At 40.1% G+C, this 23,788-nt stretch overlaps 1 protein-coding gene across 1 annotated transcript in view; it reads right to left on the bottom strand.

Moving 5' to 3' along the window:
• The window catches only part of PLXNC1 (plexin C1), a 64,549-nt gene that overhangs the window by 28,896 nt on the left and 11,865 nt on the right, over positions 1-23,788 (bottom strand). The window contains exons 4-15 of the mRNA XM_015857954.1: positions 23,224-23,358; positions 21,097-21,197; positions 16,723-16,837; positions 15,586-15,730; positions 10,622-10,691; positions 9,228-9,303; positions 9,051-9,107; positions 5,012-5,151; positions 3,620-3,799; positions 2,005-2,092; positions 877-1,083; positions 573-764 (exon numbers count right to left, since the gene is read on the bottom strand). Of these exons, the coding sequence (XP_015713440.1) occupies positions 573-764; positions 877-1,083; positions 2,005-2,092; positions 3,620-3,799; positions 5,012-5,151; positions 9,051-9,107; positions 9,228-9,303; positions 10,622-10,691; positions 15,586-15,730; positions 16,723-16,837; positions 21,097-21,197; positions 23,224-23,358 (1,506 nt within the window). The remainder of the gene's footprint in view (positions 1-572; positions 765-876; positions 1,084-2,004; positions 2,093-3,619; positions 3,800-5,011; positions 5,152-9,050; positions 9,108-9,227; positions 9,304-10,621; positions 10,692-15,585; positions 15,731-16,722; positions 16,838-21,096; positions 21,198-23,223; positions 23,359-23,788) is intronic.

Here is a 23,788-nt window from a genome sequence, read left to right as displayed (position 1 = left end):
AAGATGCAGCTTAGCCTTGAAATCCATGCTGATGTTCTCATATTTGGGCCTGGCTCTGCTCCATTTTGGTCTCCTTGGTGCATGTTGAATTTTACCTCTTTTTTTCATTCAGAAATGCTTTCTCTTATAGTGACCACTATGCACTCGATCACTTAGTGATCACTAGTTTTACAGGGGAAAAGTGAACAGGAGGACAGAATCCTTTCTTCTCAGTCACACTGCAGCAGCAGGTTACTTACAGTTCCTGGCACTCCTTTATTATTAACTTCTGTACTGCAGTCAGAGGTGTGACAAGCTACTACTCTCCTGGAGCTCAGAAGGAGGAAGCTCAGTTTGGGCTGCACAGACCAGTTCTTACATTAGGATAGCAACCAGGCTGGAGATTAACTCAGTGCTGCTAGTGATACCTATGCTGGGGAGGCATGCTTAGATGTGAGGAATATAACAAGACAACCAAGTACCAGGAGAGTGGAAAATGCATCCAATTCCTCCATCTAAAGGAATATTCATTATCAGAACATGCTGGTACATTCCACAACATGTTAAATTGCATAAACGGAAATTCTACTTACAAAAACTTTCACTGTGGAGAAGTCAATCTTTTCTGTTCCTTCCCTTTTGAATTTGCACAGTATGGTGCTACGGTCTGGTTTTTCAGTAATATTTTGGACACTGAAGTATATCTTTGCAGTCTGTGAACCATTCATATACAACAGATATACTTCTACCTCTGTTTTAGAGATATTCAAGTTGTCATTTTCTTTCTACAGGGAAAGAATTGAAGATAATAAGCAGTCACTAAATATGGTAAGATGTAACAGAAACTTCAATGACTGTTTTAAATAAGGAATTGCAGTATATTACTTTCAAACTTACATATATTTTTAATTCCAGGTCAGGATCCAGCTCAGTGTGCAGCTGATAGTTAATGAACACTGGGTCAGGGTGATAGTGCAATTTGACACATGGTATAAAGGTAGTTTCCACTTTAAATATCATATCAACAACTTTACCCTCCGTTGCATGGCTCAGACTAGGCGATAAGTAATGGTACTCAGATTTATTTTGAGGACACTCAGAGATCTAGAAAAGCAATAGCAAAGCTGCGACAGTCATTAAGTACTCAACAGTGTGTACAACTACAAACAGAGGCAATCAAAGTGATTTTAAAGCCTTCCTGACTTCACACAGATAGCTGGTAAATGTCTTCTCTACCATCACAGCTGCATGCAAGAGCACCTGAGAAACATTCTTTGTTGTTGAGACTGTGTCTACCTTTAAGCGTATTTACCACACTCTCTCTGTGCTGTTTTAAGGCTGACTGAACACTGTAAGGCTGACATCTCACTGTATTTCCTGCAGTGAGATGGGAATAGTGACGATGAATTCTCCTTCCTTCCCCTCAATGCAGGTCCTATGAGACAAGCAGAACAAGCTTTTCAGCACCCTTGGGCATCGCCTCTCTCCATTCCTGCACTTGTTAAAGTGGAGTTTGTTCCAGACATCCATCCCATGGGCAACTCCACGGGGTGGTGCTGCTGTTTTCAGGTCTTTGTGCTACAAATTCTGGGGGCAACAGGAGGCACAGCTCCTCACAACCTTGGAAGAAGGCTTTCACCTCAGCCTTACCTCATCTCCTCCTGTTTGCTGAGACAATGGCACCATGTGGGTGCCAGAAAGACATACAAGACCCCCTCCTTCAACTGAACCACATCTGGAGCTTCAGGGGATGCTCAAGAAAGGACAGTTTTGGAACAAGTCTCTGGAGCATAGAAAACGTCACAGAGAATCATGCAGGAGAGTAGCTTGAGTTTATACATTATCCTGTACTGAGGATAGATGCAGCCATAATCCTACAAGTGGTCGTGTTTGTTTTAGGAGAATGACTGATGTTAAGTGTGTGTAAGCATTTGAAAAATGCTGAGATCCTCCTAAAACCTTAGGAACAAAACCTAATCCCTTAAAAGACCTCCACTTGGTATTGTAAAGGAGATTAAGACTTACGGTGAGGTTTGATCTCTGGTCATCTGAAATAATCACTTTGTCCACCACATTCAAATTTCTACCAGTTGTAGTTATTCTACGACCACCACTGTTAAAAAAAAAAAAAGAAAGAAAGAAAGAAAGAAAGAAAGAAAGAAAGAAAGAAAGAAAGAAAGAAANAGAAAGAAAGAAAGAAAGAAAGAAAGAAAGAAAGAAAGAAAGAAAGAAAGAAAGAAAGAAAGAAAGAAAGAAAGAAAGAAAGAAAGAAAGAAAGAAGGAAAGAAAGAAAGAAAGAAGAAAAGAAAGAAAAAAAAAGAAAGAAAAAAAGGAAAGGCAGGTGAAGGCAATGTTAAAATTACCTCTTTTCCTACAGATAAACTCCCTATTAAAGCTTTAGCTGTGAATGAATTACTCATGCATTTTCCTTTGGTAGCAGCCTATGAAATAGAGTCAACATGCAGGACAAGATAATTTGAGCTATATAGCATAATGCCATCCTTTCTTCATAATGTTATGATAAATGCTTTTGCACACAAATGACTTGAAAGCATATGAACACATACTCTTTTTCAAAAAAAAAATACACCTCTTATTGTGTTTTCACGCAGCCTAAGAACCAGAGTGAAAGTTAATATTCTGTCTTGAGGAAAGAACATCATGGTATTTCTCTATCCTGAAGCAGCTCTGCCTATGCTTAATTCATGCCTTCCTCAGGACAAACCAGTGGTGCCAGGCACCTCACAGGGAACATGCTTGTCAATGTTCAAACCATCTGTCTCATCACACACAATGGTGCTTGTGTACGAGGGCTGGCTCATCATCTCTGCTGATCACAGTTGGAGTGGTTTAAGGTATTATTAATTTCCAGCTGTCTGTGATGCGCCTCACCTGGAGGCAAGAGCACGCATCCTATAGCTGCTCAGCTGCTGCAGCTGCCAGCCCAATGCATTACCTCAAACCCACACTTGGCAGTGCTTGATGCCAAGATGTCAGCTTGAGAACATGAAAGCGAGTAAAATCCCTTCTGCTACTCTGCTGCACAGACAGATGGACAGGTGGAAAGCTGTGCCTGAGAATGTCTCAAACCACCTTGCAAGTCTGACACCAGAGCTGAGAGCTTCCTGCAGAACACAGCAGAGGTTTGAAAGCTCTTCTGGCTTTAAAGAACCCAGCCCTAAGGCAAGCCTGCACCTACCACTTCAGTACTGGGTATTTGCCCTTTCAGTTCATGGACACTTTATATTGTTTCAAAGGTGAAATGCATATGACCACCAAGAAATTCATCAGAGTTTGAAAGAAAGTTAACTGAAGTTTGAATTTGCATGTGCTAGCAAATTTTGGATTTAGCTTTGGCACAAAGAGATGACTTTTAACTTCTACTATGGAGCCCTGAGACAGGCAGTAAGGAGTTTATGGAATCCTACAAGTCACAGTATCATTCTTGCAGGTATTGTGACCCTATCTGTGCGTTAAATGTTAAATCAGTTCACTGGCAGAAATTCATCCACGACACATTACTGCAGTCATCCATGTTCATATTAGCTGCAGTCTGGCCTAGGAAGAATGCTCACTCATATTGGCTTAGTGGAACTACATTTTAATAAATACATGAAAAGTATAGAAAGACACATTTTACCTGATCCAGGAGGTATTTGGTGTGATTCCAAAACATGCTGGCAGTGATACATAATGCAGGGTGACTGGTGGTGAACATTTTCTCCCATCAGCCTGTACGCACACACTTTTGGCCTCTTTTCGCGTTGGTGGGAGAGCAAATGTCATTTGTGTATCATTTATCACATTTCTAACTTTAATGCTGGAGGAGAAAGAAAACAGTCACAGATGCTGTTTATGTCATTCACACAGATGCCATTATGTCACTCATTTGGTGTTACTACACGAAGCCTACAACCTAACGCAAAGGATGAAGGGATGAAAGGAATGAATCTTTGAGCTGCCAGATGGAGGTGAAGAGAGAGCAGGGAATGGAAAAGAGAAAGTGGGGCTTCTTTTGAGTGAAGCTGCTATGATGTGTCACAGTAATCATACAGTATGGTACGGATATTGGTCTCGAGGCCTTGGGACAAGGCTATGTAATGCAGTGAGCGATTTTCCTGTTATTTCATATGCTGTTCAACCAAAATGGTTCAAAAGCTAGTCAAGAATGACAATCTTTAGATTACTCTTCTTTTTCACTTTCCTAATTTTGTTGTCTTTTGCTCTTCCCTCCCCTTCTCTCTTTTCTTTCTTCCCCTCCATCACCTCTTTTTCCCCCACTTTCTCTCCTTTCCTTCCCTTCTTTCCCCTTCTTTCTCTTCCCTTCCTGCTCTTGTCTTCCTTCTTTTTCTTCTCTCTATTCCTCTGTCTCTCTGTTCTTCCCTCCCTCTCTCCTCTTTTGTTTTCCATGCTTCTCAGAAAATTCATGGTTGAAATAAAAACTGAACAGTACCATACGAATACTTGTTCAAGTGCAAGCTATATAAAAAGGACTTGGTAATCACAGGCAGCCATTGCAGCTGCTCCTGAAAATGACTGATTGAGAATAAGATAGCCTAATTACCTAGGGCTTTACACTGTGCAATCATCAATAGAGAAAAGTACAAGTTGTTGCATGAGAGATTTCCATCCCTGGCGTCTTGTCTATGCCTTCAAAAGCCAAATCCTAGAATATGTGGGGAATAATATGAAGCAGAGGAGAGCCAAACAAAAACTGAGGGTTTTGGTTTTCCTGTGACCTAATTTCTTGTTGCTTGCTGCAAGAACCAAAGGGCTACGTGTACAGACATGCCCTAACTAATGTTGAGAAGAATGCCCACCTACCCACTCCACCCCTTGTACTTTACCCAAATACCACACTCATTTCCATCCTTTGGGAACAGGATGCAGAAGATTAGAAGGAGTGCCCCTTTGCTGAGGACAACTGTTCATACAACACTGCTGCTAGGGAAAAATTGGGTTTGGGGTATAAACAAACAATTTACACCATGCAAAATAAACAGTATTACTTTTCAGAGTTGTGCTAACTCACATTTCTTGTTTACAGCCACTGCTTCCTGTCAGTATCAGTTTTATGCCTGATTCATGTGTAAAGTTTTCTCCTTTGACTGTTATTTCACTTTTGCCCAATGTAGAAATCCACAAAGGCTTGATGGAATGAATGTTGATATGCTATTAGAAAACAAAGCAAAACAAAATCTGTTTATAAAAAGGCTAGGCAGTTAGACAGCAGCAAAAAAACAACCACCGCTCAGAAATGTGGGTTTGATGGCACCGAGATACATTTTTCTTATTAATTTCAGATCTCGTTAAGTTTGATCCAGGGAAGTACTGTCAATCACAACTTCTTCGCAAGCCAACTATTTTTACCTACATAATTTATACTTCAATTTATCTCATAAAAAATCTGCCAAAAGGAATCACAATCTGACATGCTGGAAGGTACGTATCATAAAAACCCAGTTTGAAATGATACATTTTGCATGACTCTTGAAGAGCTACAAAACAACACAAGACAAAAAAAACAGTGCTGTCACTATAAGACATTGGAGAAACAAATGAAGATACTTTTCTCATGACCTGAAAAGGGAAAGCAGAGGCAAATCCCAGAATGAAAAGTCAAGAAATAGTCCAGAATGAGCTTTACTACCTGAAGCACAACTGAAGAAATCTTTTGGTATTCCATTTTGACGCAAAGAAGCTCACAAGTCTATCTGTACACATTTAAGAATAACCCTAGTTTGTGCTGATGCTGTTAGACTGACATAATTGTGCTTAGTTTTTAAACTGGGCTTTTCTGTGTGTTTTTCTTTGTGCATCTTTCAATTTATTTACTCTGACTTACTAACACCACCAAGAGATTTTTTTTCCTAGCATGTTTACTTGATGTGATTGACAGCATCTCATGTTTACTGTTTTGATGCTTCCCTATTTGATAATCAGTGTCAGGTTCCTCTCCGTGCATCTTTCAGACATCAAAAGAAAATTGTAAACATTCAATAAACCAGGAAAATACACGTGAAACCACAAAGTGTTTGAAACCTTTTCAGGCAAATGACTTCTGGCTTGGCTTTAGATTGCCTGTACAACCAGTTTCAATTCAGTTTTTAGAGTTTTGTGATTATCCTGATTTCTGCTACGTCTGCCTGTGGATGTATTCTTGGGTAAGTTCAGCCCCTGATACTAAGAGAGCTAATGCAAAACCTCTTAGGGAAGCTAGGGATGATGTTGCCACAGCAGTTTTCTCCCTGCCAATCTTTTCATGTACACAGATAGCATCAAGACTTTGGGCTCATTTTCTGAGGGGATGATGTGGATCCCATCTCCAGTTCTCTAAAAATACAGCCACTGCCTGCTTCAGAAAGTGCACTTTCCACACATACTACCATCAAACGCCTAAGCAAAGCAGAACAAACATGAGACCTGTCACAGCTGACTAAAAGCCACAGCCTGTGCCTTAGGAAAGAGCAATGGAGGGCAAAGGCCAGGGGCAAAGGGCTTGCAAAAGCAAGGAATTTGTTAATGCATTTCCTTTGCTCCAAGGTGACTTCTGGTAGGAATAATGGAGGAGGGCAAAGGAAATGCCTGACAAACTGCTGAAGGGGAAAGTTCAGTCCCACCCTGACTTGGGGATCAGATTAACCCTTGCTAAGTGAGGAAGATAAATGAGGCAGAAATTTGAGAGCCTGAAGCCCTCAAAACAGCAGTGTCTTACTGCAGCTACATCCTGCTCTGTCCCTCCACTTGTGTCACAAACAGCCACCAGCCAAACAATATATAAAGGAAGCCAAAACTGCTTAGGGCTCCCACAGGCAACTAGCAGGATCATACAGTATCACAGAAGCACACGAAGACCCACACAGCTACACTAAGACAGCAAGCACCAGACAGAAATATAGGGTGCCCAGTGGTGCAGGCAGGAAATGAGGCCTCTTCACCCTGCAGCTCACAGCCACTGGGTGTCTAAGCAAAGAAAGATGGTGTGGTTGCTGTACAGAATGCTTTGCTTGCCTTCTTCCCTATTTTTAAGCTAAGTGGAAATAAGAGTGAGGAGAAGCTTCACCTCCAGCTGAGCTTTCACCACAGAGCCATGACACAGGCCTCCTCACTGCACCCTGCCGTGCTGCATGGTGTCAGGCACATAGGGGCAACTCTGGGGCCAGCTTGCACCCATTGCTGGAGAGCCAGATTTCAGACCTGCCTGTGGCCATCTGCAGCACTTTCCCCAGCAGCAAAGAAGCTGAAAGCAGGAAAGGCAAGGCTTTCTTGCAGGCCAGCTAGCTTGGCAGTCCTTATTTCCTCTGAGCAAGGGACACGCTGCCCCTCAGTTCCTGCACACACACACAGCCCTTGCTTAGCCAGAAGAGGCCCCTGCAAGTGAGAGGGAAGGAAACCGCAGGGGCAGAAAGTCATTTATAAAAACCAGAAGTTGTGAGGCACGCTGATGCCATGGTGACGAAAGAGAGGCACACAGAAAGGGCGCAGCAGGTCCTCAGGTGATGTAAATCAGCACTGCCCTGTCATCTCCAATAGAGCTTGGAGCTTCGAGACCTAGCCCCGGCATGGACAGCATAGCACTTCCCTGGGGCTGTGTAAACAGTGACAGCCACATCCTCAGAGCTGCAGTAAGAGCGGCTGCAGGTCACAGTGAGATGCTTGGCAATGGCCTGATTTAATCAGCCTTTGCCTCCCCAGGGAGCCAATGCCTGTCCCTGCACTCTTTCCCCAGTGTTGGCACAAGACTCCAAGGCCACACGGAGACCTGCATCATGCAGCCGACCCAGCTGAAAAACAATCTGCTGAAAGAAAACATTGATCTCCAGCCAAATCATTTCCCCTGTCAAATGCACGTGCACAATCACTCCTGCTGTTGTTGTGGTGGAAGGGGAGGAGGGAGCAGGCATGGAAACTAGCAGCTGGAATCAGGAGGAGGGCTGGAGCTCCCATCACCAAAAGAAAGTATATTAATATAAATGCTGTGCTGGGGTTGCAGGAAGACACAAATCCTCTTTCTCAGCACTCCAATATATTCTTCTTAAAGCCCCAGTAGTCAAAGGAAAACAGGATTTCAAATGCAATTTCAAGCCCTTTGAAAGGATCGATCATGTCTAAATAAACATCTGTCTTGGGGCTGCCTCTAGTGCTTTCACAGTCTTGTCCATCACTGTCTTTTCCAGATAAGGCACATGGAAGAAAGCCATCTCCCAAAGAATTCCAACTATTTACCAATGTCAAATTAATACGCTCAGAAGCAAAGAATTTCCTCTGTTCTTTCACCAGCAATAATGCTTCATGTGCACACCGAATCAGAATATTAATGTTCAGAAGCACAAGTATTGAAATCACACTCTGTGGAAAATAAAACAAATGTTGTGATCTTGTTTAAGACGCCTCAGCTGAATGGCTGGATTTAGGAGGTAATTCCTGTCTCCACAGGTAAAAGTTTGTGTAGTTCTAATGAAACATTTAGAGACCAGAACACAGTGCCTATTTATACCAACCATGCTATCATTCACAGAAAAGCAGAAAGCAAAACTGGTAGGCAGCAAATCTCTATGTACTTTCTCATCAGTCAAATTTTTCTTGTCTACTCGTTCCTCTCCTAGTACCTGCATGTCATAAGCAACCACTGATGATAAGATTGCTCAGTTTTATGAAATAAAATAAAACCACTTGAGCATAAAGAATTAAGAGACAACCTTGTGGTTAACAGGCTGTTCTATGTGGAAAAAAGCTTAAGTTCACACACAGTCTTTATGATTTCAGGAGAGAACTGCACAACCAGATTCAGTCAGGTACTGTGCCACCATTAACATTTCCTTTCTGGTGATCCAGCTTGATTGGATAGATGGAGGTTAGTTCCATCTGCCCACAAGCTTTTGTGGAGTGCCTAAACACAGCAAACATGGAATTTAAGGTAATTCTTCAAATATTGCATCTAGAGGTAGGCATGTGATATTTGCAGTGCTTATTGTCTCAATGCCTGGATCTGAAACCCAAAACTTTGCTGGTACCTTTCAACATCAACCAAACAGGGCTTCAATAATGCTGATCTCAAAATGCTAACTAACCTCTGATTTCCGTGCTGTTGTGATATCCTTGGAAGCATTTTGGACACTGCAAGTACCCTGAAAAAAAATCAGCATTTCTCCATGTCAGAACAAGAAAGAGACAGATTACTGCTCAGATGTAAAGAGTACAACAGAAAGGTATCACGGGGGATTCCAGCTCTCCTCAACAAACTTCACCTGGCAGGCAGAGGCAGGAGAGACACGTGTCCAATTACAGCTGGCACACTCACCGTCGTGTATGCACCGTGAACAGCTGTTAATACACAGAACAAGAGTTTTTGTAAGACCAAGGGACTCAATCTAGATCCAGTCATGAATGTGAAATTTCATGTGACAGAAAAAAAAGCACAAATCCAACAGGAAAACCTGGCAAGCGTGTAATGAAATACGTAAAACATAACCTAAGCCTACCCTCCAAACCTACTGCTCTGTTCTGCTTATTCTGAGGACAAATTTAGTATGAAATAGAATCCATGCTAAGATGCTGCAAGCCATACATTTCCGAAAAGCAAGAAGCAGACAGAGCACTTGATATTTTATTTTGCTCTGATCTTCTCTGGTATGTAAGTGGCCAGTTAGTACATTCTATCCTGAAAAGGGCAAACTTCCAAACTTCTACTCTGTGCGCATGTTAACAAGTATTGCTGGTTTGTTGTTGCCTCTCCTTACCAAAAAATAGGCCTATTGGAGACGACCAGCTCATAGCTGATGCATTGATTAGCATAGAGGATGGCCAAGAGCAGGGTGCTCTTCTCAGATCCATGCATGCTGAGAAATGCTATGCCTTAGAGGAAAGGTTCTTTCCCTATGTTGCCACAGGGACTTATTCCCAAAAAGCAGGAGCTCAGTTTCATGCCAGGTGCCTATGAATTAGCCTCCTCATAAAGAAGAGAGGCATTCTGAAGGGAAATACTATGACTACCTAGATTATATGTTAGTCAGACCTAGATTTTACCAACCACATATCATAAAGGTTTTGGCCATGTACTGGACACAAATGATTCCTACTGCAAGCTCTCAACAATGAGTTGAGAGTAAATATACAAGTACATAATGAGTTGAGTACATATATGTACAGAACAACGGGTATTTGTTGTTAGCAGATTAGATGCTTTTTTTTTTCTGGTTAAAATGTATTCATGTTATCCATGTACCACATTTGAATCACATTCTGCTCAGTTAAAGAACAGCCCCATAAGGTGACTTTCACAGATTCTCTTGATTTCTCTGACCTAGGTCTCATCCTGAATACCAGAGGCCCACCTTGTTCACAAGAACAAAAAGGATTTTAATGTCATGATGACATCCTTTATTATCTCTTCAGGCACTTATCATTCAGCCATTGTAATGCCTCTCCTACAGCTGCCAGGGTCCCCTTAAATAAAAGAGTCATCAGAAGAAGTAGCTTTCTAAAGGCAATCAAGAAAGAGGAGAAACAGGCCAAGAAAAGGAATTCAGCTATCTTTAATGAAATGTATTTCCTTAATAAATAACAACAAAAAAGAATGATCATACTTCCAGTGCAAACACATTAACCCCCCAAAGAACTGCAGTAGGAACCAGGTTCTTACTTTTCCAACTGAAATGTTTCTGTGATATTCCAAGAGCTTGAGGACAGTGAGGCTTCAAGGACCAGACAATCTGGAAAAATAGGACTGTTAGACAAATGCTGAATATTACAAGAAATACTCATTAAAAATAATTGACCTGCAGACTTGCATGCATTCAGTTGTTCTCTACATGGTACTCACTACCCCTCACACACATATTCCTCACATTTTTGTCTAATAAAAATAACTAGATTTTGTGCTTCCATAGCACCCCTCTGCTGAGTTATTCAGACACTACACACACACTCGTTAACTGAGCTAGATACCACCTATGCATGATATAGACAAGTAACATTACTGACAAGATACGGATAAGGAAATGTCACCATGAAGTAAGGATGTAAAATCATCTCCTGAAAAGCACGCAGTATACTTGTGGCATAACCAGACCCTGAATTCAAGCTTTCCAGCACAAGAGAACAGACTGTTCATATGCAGGAGACCCTGACATACTGTACTTCTATCTCTTTCTGTCTCACTTGGGTTCACAGTCTTCTTTTGTAATCTATGCAGTAGCAATTTTCATCCTATTTAAATCTTTTATGATTGCATGAGTCAATTTGCTATTATTTCAGCTAGTAATTACTACACCGACAATTCGCTGGCAGCTGTGGAATGAAAGATCTCCCATGAGCAGAATACCACATCGAAAAACAGAGTTAGATATATACCACTTAAGCCATGGTCTCTTTCATCTGTGTGCCTGCAGATGTGTACGTCTGCAAAATGAATGACTGTCTGAGATCAAATGAAACCCACGTGTGCAGACCTTCCTAGCTTTCCTATGCTAAGAAGCAGATAGCTTTTTAATACAGGAAAGCTACACAGATTTCAACTATATCCACCTTGCAAAGGTAGAGAAAGCTTTGCTTTTATCCCAGGCTGGCTTGTTCAGATGAAAACCAGCTTTGGCTGCATTTAAATTGCTAAATAAGTGGTATCTCCTAGCTCCACATGCCAGCATGGCACTTGGGCGCTTACTGCAAAGGCTACCTGACAGCTTGTTAGAAACAACCCTTAGGACTGTTGGTGTGCTTAAATACCTTACTAAATGGAAAGCAAAGAGTCTGACTTTAAAGTTATTTCGGTAATTGAAGATGAAGATGAGCACGTACAGACACTTTGAAACCCTCCACCAAACACCCCTTTTTTTTCTTCAGAAATCTACATGTCTGCAGGAACCTGGCATGCTGGGCACAAAATTGCCTAAATGACTTCCCTAGTTGATCATAAGAGAGCTCAAACCACGAGCTACTAAAATGCAGTATTTTACTAGGAATAAAAAGTAAAAGCTTGAAATGTATCGCTTTCTGCAATGCTTTCTTCTAAGTTTATCTAAATACTTCAGAAAGAATACTGTCCAAAATGGTTTCCTGAATTTGTCTACATTGAAATTTACAGAAAACAAACTTACTGCTTTCTGCATGGCCTGGGCTGACCTTTTGAAATCCACCAGACTGCAATGAATAGCAGGTATTTCTTAGTTTTGGGTTGTTTGTTTTTTTTTCTTTCTGGAAATGAGACCTGAAGGAGTTTTGCAATTCATGTTCAGGTGAGACTGAGGCCACTTTACAGGAGGCACCATAATAGTCAACATAGCTCCTATATTTCTATTATTCACTAACATAAATGATAGGAGCACATGAATGGCAGGCAGTTTTACTGTCAGGCACAAGTGAAGCATGCTGCCTTCTGCATAACACAGTAAAAGGGCTCATCTTTGGCACAAAGCACAGGCAAGGTAAGCAAGGTTCCAGAATACTATATACTCTAAAGATCAGCTAACTGAGCGTAGTGGAATCACAGGATTCCTAGGATGCCCATATCATGGGATGGCTTGTATCACTGAAAAATGGGGCCCTGTGTGGGACGGAGGGAGGGTCCATGAGTCCCTGGCCCACCTGACTGAGTATTTCCATGGTCTTAGCAAAGACATACTTACAACTTGAGAATGACAGTTAGCTGTGTTCATGGTGGCATGGCCACTTTTAATGGCCTTGAACTGTCTGAACATAACTGAAGCAGCTCTCAATATCAAAAATCAACTATTGCGTGACCGCATTGAAGAACTGGAAAGACGAGCTGCAGTTTTGAGAGGGAAAATACCTAATCCTATCATTCTCCTACAAAAAAAAAAATCTGGAATATCTCCAGAAATTACCAGGGGCCCTGTACAAGGGAATCTGTATAAAATGGACTCTGTAAATGAAGGCACTAAAAGGTCAGATTTTGAGGCCCCACTAGAGCTAGATCCCTTTGATATATGATGAGTTGTAACTCTAAAAACAAACAAAAAAACCCCACAGGATAGGCCAGAAGGGCTGCCCCACAACCAGTGGCCCCCTGCCCAGAGCACACTGCATGTAACAGCTCGCCTATACACGGCAGTTGAACTAATGGATTTAGTTCAGTGGTTTAGAGGAAAACCAAGAGAGAGGATGCCAGCATGGATGCTGCGATTGTAGGGTATGGGGGCAGAGAGCGTTGTGGTTAATGGACCAGAATTTCAAAACTGGCACCCATTACCACTCACCCTGGTAAGTGGTACTCAGGCAAAGACTATATGCAGCCATCCAACATAATGACAAAAATCATTCCTTGATTACATGGTTAATGGCCGCATGCTGTGCAACATGGCCAAATAAGAATGACATACCATTAAATATCAGCCTGTGGTCCTCTATGGAGGACTAACAAAATTATATTAGAGAATTAGGCATGAAAGAGGCAATCTATGAAGATGATTTTGAGAGCCCAGTCAATAAATTTTTCATCAGGAACGAGGGATCTCATCCTACAGCCATCACCTTTACATCAGTATGGGTCTATGTTATCCATACTGAACCCCCCAGTGGCCCTCAGGTGCTGTAATACAACAGGCTGCCCAATTGATGGCAGATCAGGGGGAGACAGAGCACCTACAGGCCAGGCACAATGTTTGAATGGTGGTAGAAATGTTGGACATCTATCCAGCACCACAGCCTAAGAGACCTGCCCCTAAGGTAATCCAGTCTGGACCCATTAGGGTCTTGAGACAACAAATGTTTAAAGACCAGATTAGAGCAGGAGTTCAGTTTAAAAAGATCGATGGACAGCATAATCAGGTCTTATTACAACTATGGAAACAGGTACCAAATAGTTAGAGATTCCAATGTTTGCCCAAAAGGGAAGGAATTAGACTCATAGAACAGATTCCACAACACACGTGGAATCTAGAAGACTTCATAGTTCCTTTGAAAAAACGTAAACATCCTCAGATGGCCCAGGTAGTCACAGTTGAGCCATCAGAAGATAAAGATTTAGGGATTCCAGAGCTGATGGTGTGACAGAGAAGCTAAAATTCCCCAAGACTAGGGGCTCTAGGGGGGACGGGAGACCCTACATCAAGCTAATGATTCATTGGTCCTGAAAGAATGTGCAGCAGGTTATGGCATTAGTAGATACTGGGGCAGAAACATCAGTTATATATGGTGACCCAAACCAATTTTCAGGCACTAAGGCACAATGATAGGTGGGTTTAGGGAGCACAGGTGCAAATGTGCAAAAGTGGGCTGAAGACAACAACACTGAATGGCGGTTTCACCTGCCCTATAATCCAACAGGAGCAGGCCTAATAGAAAGATATAAAGGGATCCTGAAGGCTGTTTTGAAGGAAGTCTCACAGTCCTTGCAGAGGTGGACCAAGACATTCTATGGAACCCTGAGAGACTTGAATGAGACCAAGAGATGGCGGACCCAATGCTTTAAGAATGTTGCAACTTGGTCTTCCCCACTTAGGATACAAATTAGAACCCCTCTTTGGTACCTGACACAAGGATTCAGCCACAGATATCAGGCCAAAGGGGTGGTATTGAAGACTGGGACATGCCCAGATGCAGGTGGAGGTGTTACCAGGAGGGGTGAGTTGATTCCTTTTGATATCTTTTCCTATAGTACCTATTTCTCAAATAAAGGCTCCATCATTACCCTCATTTGCTCTACACTGAGTAAGAAAAAGTTTTAGTCCAGGAAGAATGAGGATGGTGATCATGCATTTCACAATTACAGGAAAATGTGGCTTTTCAGTCTGGGTTAATAAAAGACTTATTTTCCCTCTAATGCTTTTTTCCTCTTAAAAAGCCATTTACAGTGTTTACTAATGCCACCTTAATATTCCAGAATATTTGTGTATGTTGCTCTACTGTCAGCTTACTCTTGATTCTCAAATCAATATTGGACAGGAACTTAGAACTTGGAACTTAGAAGTTACATGATACCAGAGGAACTTTTGCCATGCCGGGACTTTGGATGAGCTACTGAAATCTCAAATTTGAGGGGAACCTATCTCTATCTTGTATTCCAACACTGACAAAATAAGAAAAGTACAAAGACAACCTGTACTAAGAGAGCTCTGCACTTGAATGTTGAGATCATTTTTTATACAGGCATTGACATTGAGATTTTCCTCATCTTTATGCTGGTACAGCTTGCTTTGAAAACAAATTCTGTTTGCAGGTGAGAGAAAGGCTAAGATGGGTTAATGTGTCAAAGCAGAGTGCTGCACCAGCACTGCTTCTATGGCTCCAGCCAGCTTGACTGTCCTTGCAGCTTCCCTAAGTTTCCTAACACATCTGCTAACTGCACCATGTAAATAAAGCCCCCAAAGCTGAGACACTGCACTGCTACAGGCTGATTTGAAGGAGCTGCTTCTAGTTACAGGTTAATGTGTTTTATTACTTCTAGAGGGGACTCCATAATAACAAGTTGTTAATGATCAAGAGTCCTGTAAGTATACTCAAAATCACTTGACAAAACAGGAATAATTTTTTTAATGACATTTAATATGAAGTATTACCTACTGTTCTAAGATCTGTATTTATGCACAGTTCTCCTTAGTGATAAATGACAGTAAATAAGCATTAAATAAAAGTAATATTAAGACATACCATTATCCAGTGTCACTGGAGTAGAGAGATTGCAGACACAGGACGAGTTTTTCAGCACTACATTTTCATGAGGCATTTCAATAGGTTTTACAATTTTTATTATACAAGAAGTAAGGGTTTTGCTTTTACTTGCTGACACAGAAATCTATAAAACAGTAAGAACATAAACATTCAATAGATATCTTGTAGTACTTGTTAAATTGCCCCCTTGCCTTTACAGAAAGCTTCAAACTATGAAATGTAGAAACATAATCTTTTGTGGCAGCAGCAGACAATTCCTTAGGCATCTTCTCAAAGGAGAAGACCTCTCCCAACAGGAGAAACAATACAAAGAGTCCTGAAAGGAACAGCACGGCTTACTTGCACAAATTAAATGGATCTCTAATGCATGTGAGGGGAGCAATCTAAACTATTTGGGATTTTAAAACAAGAATTTTGCTGTAGCACTATTACATGCTGTTATAGTTCCTTCAAAATATTTGAGTAAGAATTACAAATCCTCACAGAGCCAACATTTGCAACCGTATCTAAAATGCACTTAATTATGAAACAGAATTTGTCTTGTAATTAATTATTCTTTGTTTCTGGCTGAGAGTGCTTTACAAATACGAGCACATTAATGCATTCAATCAGGAAACCAGAAACAATAGCATGCGGATTAAGTGGCCAGTCACAATACTTGATAATCAAATGCTCAAGGCTATGTTTGCTGAGAACAGATACTGAGCAAACAGTAATATCAAGCACTTAAAGACGCATTTGTGCTAGCCTATGTGTCCCAGGGAATGTTTAACAACTTGTTACAAAGCTCAGAACTTACATAATGAACTCAATACATAGTCAATGGAAATAGGAAAATAGCCAATACAGTGATACGATGGAAAAGTTGTCAGCATAGCACATTTTTGAGCCAACACCATGAAGAATTGCTTCAAGACATATTTTATGGGAGAGGAAGAGAACATCTGTCTGATCTATATATTCAACTCAGAGTTTTCCAATACATTTGCCAACTGTTGAGGTAACAGGGATTAATATATGGAACATCACAATAAAAGAAGGGAAGCTGCAATAAGTAACAACATGACACGTTTTAAGGCACAGAAAACAAACATGCATAAAACTGGGTGTACATACCTGATTTCTGGCAGGGAACCTTAGCAGGATTTTCAGATCTCTATCAGGTGCATGTGAAATGTTTAACCAACCCTTTGTGCTGTTTGAACGTGTACAATTTTCTTTTAATGTGCACCTAAAATTATACATAAGATTATACTGGTTTCCTTACGGTGGCTTTGATTTCAGACACTCTACTTCAACTTATTTAGTATGCTATTGATTTTTACAGGAACGCTATTGATTTTTTACAGGGAATATGGTTATAACTGCAAAAAGCTCCAGGGAAACAATCAGTAAAATCTTTTGCTTATCAAAATAAATTACAATGCATTGATATATGCTCTAGGGACCTAATTAAGTCAATGGGACTCAAGCAAATGTTAGATGCTTGGTAAGTAACAGCAGACTTGGTAGCCAGGGACGGATTTCATTACCCCAACTTTTGACTGCTTCATTGTACAGCTCTGAATCTGACCTCCCCCATTTCCCTCTATGCCCAATATGCTCTTTCAGGGTCAAGTTATCCTAACCTATTTTAGACATTAATGCAAAAATGAAATGAATCACATTATGAAAGCTGCTGTTTCTCTCCAAGGTAAATAAGAGAAGATGGGGGTGAAGCTCAGATGTGGAGCTACACTTTGAATGTAAAGCCAAGGTGAATTAATCCTTCTTTCCAGTCACCTCTGTTGTCCACTGATATAAGTGGTAATCTTTGCTTTTGGTTATAAACAACCGTTTTGAAAAGGTAATTCAAAAAATATATCTCAATCTTCAATGATAAAATTAATTTCAGAAGTAGGATGGTAAAAAGGAAATGAAAACGTTACAGATCCCAAATTGTAGGACAAAGAAACTATGCGACAGCACAAAATTAAGAAAGAGTGAGGAAACACCAAGATATCTAAGTACTATAAATATTACAAATGAAAAAATGCAGTAAGGAGTGGAGGACGCTAACATAAAAATTAGATGGATGATCACTGAGTCTGAGAAATGAATCCCTAAAATACTACCTGGTGTGAACAGCTAATGAACAATTCATGGATTAAGTTCAAGTAATTTTCTAAAGCAAGCAAGCAAAGTTATTTCTAAATGCACATATCTTAATATTAAAAGTGAATATTCATAAATAGAAGTGGTATTTAATATTAATGTTTTAATAACAACACTTTTCTACAGAAGTAGAAGCATGTTGAGCTTCAATCACGTGACAGTGAAATGTGCCTCAGGGAACTATTCTTTTGCTAAAAACTAGAAATGTGAACATTCTTGAAGCACGTAGATCTTGATATAGTCTTTGCACTAGGAGCTCACTGCACAAATGTACTTCATGAACAATGTGTTTGCTCTCCAGAAGGAGGATACTTGAAATACTTAACAGAAAAACATCCACCACTTTTGAAAATGCCCAAAATAACCCCACAAACCATACAAGCCATAAAGCCACCTTCTCTTCACACCAAGATGTTGGTAACAGCAATGCACTTAAACACAAGGTCACTTCCTTTGTGGTTTAACTGAGGAAACAGATACATAAGAAGCATGTGGAGCCTTGCATCTGAACGCATTCAGATCATAACTACACTATTGAGAGTGTGTCTGACATATTTCAAACTGACTTCACCAGGACAAATTTCAGTCTTTCAGATCTTTCTTCACCTTACTGAGATCGCAAAGGTCCATCAGCACTGTTTTAGAACCACAAAGGATGGATGGGATCTGTCATCAACAGATGCCCATGAACCAGATGCTCAGCTAAATGTAGTTAAGTAAGTCTGACTGGCAATGAGGAATGGGAGAGAGAGACCTAATAGTTTCTGATAGGCTGAGGATCACACTCTCAAACATACAAGACAACATGCTTGTCATACTTGCATTATACATGCATTTCAGTGACATTAATACTAAAATATTAAATAAGAAAACAGTTGATAAAGCTGAAAAATCAAAACTGTCCTAGTACAAAGATACCTATATTCTTAGACCGCTAAAAGTGAGTCAGTTTCCCATTTACAGTGAAGAACTTAGGAGCTTCATGGCAAAAATGTACTATCACTTATTACCAAGGGCCATACCTGTCTTCATGTCATGGAAAATTTGTCTTTTATGCTCTAGAAGATTATCTGTAACATTCAAACAATGTGCAATGGAGAATGGTCATTCCAGAGGAAACAGCCACATGGGGAAGTAGAGGATCCAATTTCTCTCATCACAAAAGCTCACAGTTGCCTCATAGAAGCCAAAGGGGCACTTTCTGCTTTCAACACCCCCATAAACTTCAGGATCAATTTACAGGCACACAGACATACTGTGCTATTTCCATTTTGAAAATACAGGTAAAACATCAGTGCCTTCTACTGGAATAACTGTAACATACTTTGGATAAATCTGGTTCATCTAGAAAACAGGCAAACATTAAGAGAAATCACACTGTTCTATGACTAATTGTTTTGAATGATTTTAAGGGAAAAGGGGAATATATATATATTTGCCCCTATGGAAGACGGGGCAGAAACAGAGTAGCAACATTTTGCTTCATTTTGTTTTCACTAATAAGATGATGTTCATATTTCTCATCAAAATTCTGGACTGAGTTCACATTGTCTTAAAAAATGTTATGTAATACATTGCTTTAGTGGACATGTATGGACCTTGATAAAATCAGAGCTCTCTCCAAAAAACCAGGTATTTAATGATGCTAAGTGCTAACGATGAAGAAAATACGTAGGCGTTGAAGAGGAATCATATGACAGTAATCCATTTTTTCTTCAAATTGTTTCTGTTTCAACTAGGTGGAAACTCACGGTGATTTTCCTCATAAGGAGGGGATTTACTAACTGATAACTGTTATAAGATAACTAAAAGCCTGAAAAGCTTAACACTAATTCATACAGTCTAACAAGATAGCAAAAGAGAGAAAGAGATTTTGGGGAAAAAAAAACACCTAACCACTACAGAATAAACACCTACTCTCTTTTGATCACCACCTTTAGAAACACAAAGGAGCAGATCTTCAGCAAAACCATGGTAACATGGTAAAACAAATCAATCTCATAATCAGTTTTCTTTAATGTTTTAACCAGTGATGAACTGGTATAAAAAGAAGTTCTATACTGATAGACATCTGATGATGTCGGGAACATTACCGTGCAGAGTAGGATGAGACAATCACACAGAAAAACTTGGATAACTTTGAAATGGGATGACATTTCGAAGCATGAAGTACAAGAACATGTACCTACAGCAATAAAAATCCCACAACCCACATGTGCTATAGACTGGAAACTCATCAGCTGGAAAGAAAACAGAGAAAGAGAAGGGCCTGAGGGCTTTATTTGATCATGGATGAATGTGGCCCATCAATGCGATGCAGTCATGAAAAAGACATTTGTGATCCCAGGACACACTAAGTAAGGTGCTTCCTGGTCAGACTGGGAGGGATTGACAACCACTGAGCTACCTACCATTGAAATCTCCTGTGGAATAGTTTGATAGCTTTGGCCATCCTTATTTGAAAAGGATGCACAGAAACTTCACAGAGGATGAACTTCAACAGAGTTATATGAAAGGAGCTTAGTAAAGTTAGCTGTTTCAGTACAGCAAAATGAAAGCGAAGAAGAGGACTGTTTTCACAAAAACAGTGAGAAGATAAATGTGAGGGACAAAGAAAACCTACTGAAACCAAAGCAGAGTGGACAATAGAACAGGCAAGTATAACCCAACCACCAATATGTGTGTGATGAAAACGAGCTGAGAGATTTTAACCAGGAGGAAAATGAAACTCTTGGAGAGTCGCACAGTCAAAGCAGGAAGAACAAAAGGCCCTATGTAAATTTAAGATGGAGCTTGATGAGGGTGGGTTTACATTATATGATTTCTTGCAGCTGTCAAGACTTGGCTTGAAGACCCAGGAGCTCCTTAAATCCAGGGCAAAGACATGCAGTAGCTTTCAAACTTGATTCCAAGAAAGCAGCAAAACTAATCACTCAAATGCAAGGATTAAGCATTTAGAAACTAATTCTCCTCTAGCCTAAATGAAAGACAGTGATTCCAAAGCACGATGAATACTGAAGGCAACTGAGCACTCTTTCCCTGTTCTCCTATACAAGCGGCAAGAGAAAACGTGTTCTAAAACCAGAATATTTCTTCTTTTTAGCTTAACGTACATTTTATGAGTAGAACTCAAAAATCCGAGGGCTAACACATGCTTTAAGAGGCGCGAAGTTCTTTTTCACATAACAATAAAGCATCTCACATTTACAGCAATGATTGATTTCATAAAAATTCAGTAGATTGAATTCTGATGCTGAATATCCCCAAGCCTGTAAAAATGTACACCGAGTAATAATGCATTGCTTTTATATGCAAGGCTAAAACACCAGAAAATACCTTTGATTCAAAGAACACCACCCACAGTAGGGATCCTTTGCAGATAAGCATTCTTGCTCGGAAACATATCTACCACAATTTGCAACTGGTATTCTTCTCACCTAAAACCAAAGAATGCAATAATACACCGAATTAAAATAGCCTCCAGAAACAAGGAAATTGAGGGTTACCGTAAAAATTCTGACATCAGTCAAGCACGATCCCTTCAGAGAAGTTTCCTTATGGACTCCCCTCTGCCAGAAGACCTTTGGATAGAAATATGCGGCCTATTTTACACACGCTTCATTTTGCCATCAGATGGTGAAACTCCTCCGACAATGACAATTTGGTTCTACTACTCAAAGGCCAGCATGGACAGAGTAATGCAGGAAAGTCTGATTAGCGCAGTGAGTTATAGGCAACAATAGAAAGGAGGTTTATTTTATGAACAATGCTCCGCTTAGCAGCATAGTTTTCCTCTCATCAAAACTGAAATTTTTAAATGATCGATGAAGGTGCATTCAAAAATGCATGCGCAAAACAAAATGCTTCTGTGTTTACATCAACATGTCAGGTAACTGCATGTGCACACTGGAACAAGCGCATGCAACTACTCAGCATGCATGCAAGCAAATGCTATTTCAATAAGCAAATATAGATAATTGTGGCTATATTGTATGTATCTATACTTGTACATTCAGCTTGAATATCCTAGTCAGCCATTTTCAGAAAAGGAAAGGAAAAAGAAAAAGAGAAAGCTGTTTACAAATACAATAATGTTATTAATAACAATGTTAATTAATAATATTAATAAGAAAAATATTCCTGATTCGAACCATTTGTTTACAAATTTGTAAGTTCCTATGTTTTGTGAACAGAAACAAGGATATGTAGCAGGTATATACACAGATATTTACCTTTCTCCAATCACAAACTGTAAAATTCAATTTACCTGAAGGCACGTGAAATACTATGCTCAGAAACTAGCCAACATCTTAGACAACTAGCAAGTAGAAAAAAAGACAGCATAGATGTCTTATTTAAGCTACAGGAGATGACTAGAGAAGCATGTACTCCTAAAAACTGTTGTTCCTCTTTAACAAGTTGCTCTTTCACCAGTGCCAAAGAAAATGGAAGCCTTTCCCTTGAATATTTATTTTTTACTGAAATTTTGAAAGTTTCTGTGTATGTGATATATAGTTTGTATCAGTTAGGAGTTCTCCCACCAACTTACCCACTCCCTCAGGTGGCAGGCTAACATTTATGTTCACTGTTAGAGAAGTGATCTTACGGTGAATAAAGTAGCCACGAGCTGGGGTAAAATCCCATCAGATGGCCCTTACATTTTTCCTGACATTTTCCCAGCTACTGGTGATACAGTGGAGTTTGCTGAGTTAATTCTCAGCAGCCCTGCTGCAGGATGTGCTGCAAGGACTGTGTGGGCTACTGGGAGCTGCTCTTGGCTTGGGATGTGCTATGAAGTGAGTGCCCATATGCAGAAGCTTACAGGATGGCACAGCCTCACTATGTTAAACGATTCTAATCATGGAGTTGTTCTTTTGTTTGTTTGTTTATCTGTTTATCTGTTCTCATTTCTTAAGTCTAGGCCTACCTGAAGATGATGACAACTTTATTATTGACTTCGTCAGGAATTCAAATTCAAAGCTGCCTCTCAAGTTAAGAGATTTCTCCATATCAGAAAATCCCCAATTGAATAACAAGCTCTAGCCTACCAATACCTGGATTATTACTTCAGAGGAACTGTCTCCAAAGAATCTAGTTTTGTGTTCTACCTTCAGGCTTGATTCTGTATAATGCCAGACTCCAGGGAAGAAAAAAAAAAAAAAAAAAAAAAAGAAGAAAAAAAAATTGACTCTCTTGACTGCATGGCATTAAATAATCAAAGGATTAAGGGCCTTGCTGGATCAGAGCTAGAGTGGGCAGCACCATGGAAACAGAAGCTCTTTTGAGCTCTGCTGTGCAGAAGTGCAACCAGAACTTAGAGAGCATAACCCGACCTAAAGCATAAAGCTGGTAACTGCAGTTTGGACTCTGACTGACCCAAACTGATACTTCATCTATAAATGGCAGAAGTCCTTAAAGCAGCAGTTCATTTGAATTTATTTATTTTTTTAGTGCTGTGCTTACCTTATTGGCAGAGGACAGATAGATGTAGTTACTATCTACTGGATCAAGTCGAAGTTTGGGAAAAATAGAGGTTTCTTCCTCAATTTCATACAAAATCTCTGGGCAGTTAGATTTCATATCCTCATTAAGAATAGCCTAAAACACATGAAAGGAAATTATTCACAAACCCTCTTATCAATGTGTTAGTATTTTAACCCAAAACCTAATTTCTCTTCTTTCACTAACAACATCAGAGTCTCTGAGATGATTTACTGTGCCCTGATACAACTGCAGTTCATGTACTGCACTGGCTCTCACGCTGCAGAAAGAAAGAGGAAAAGACCATCAGAACAGAATTTCTACAACATACATGGCAGACAAATTTTGCATGGAACCTGCTACTGCTTTAGTGTATGAAACATCCCACTCATTGAGTATGTTCATGATTGGTGCAGAGACTGAATGTGGAAGAGACACCTATATCTCAGAGTCATACAGAAACACAAGGTTGGAAAGGACCTACAAGATCATCTAATCCAACTGTCCTCCCATTACCGCTGTTACCACAAGCCACTAAACCGTATCT

The sequence above is a fragment of the Coturnix japonica genome, chromosome 1 (genome assembly GCF_001577835.2).
Source record: "Coturnix japonica isolate 7356 chromosome 1, Coturnix japonica 2.1, whole genome shotgun sequence".
Taxonomy (NCBI): Eukaryota; Metazoa; Chordata; class Aves; order Galliformes; family Phasianidae; genus Coturnix; species Coturnix japonica.
The sequence above is the reverse complement of the archived record's forward strand: the minus strand, read 5'-3'. Positions and strand labels throughout refer to the sequence as shown.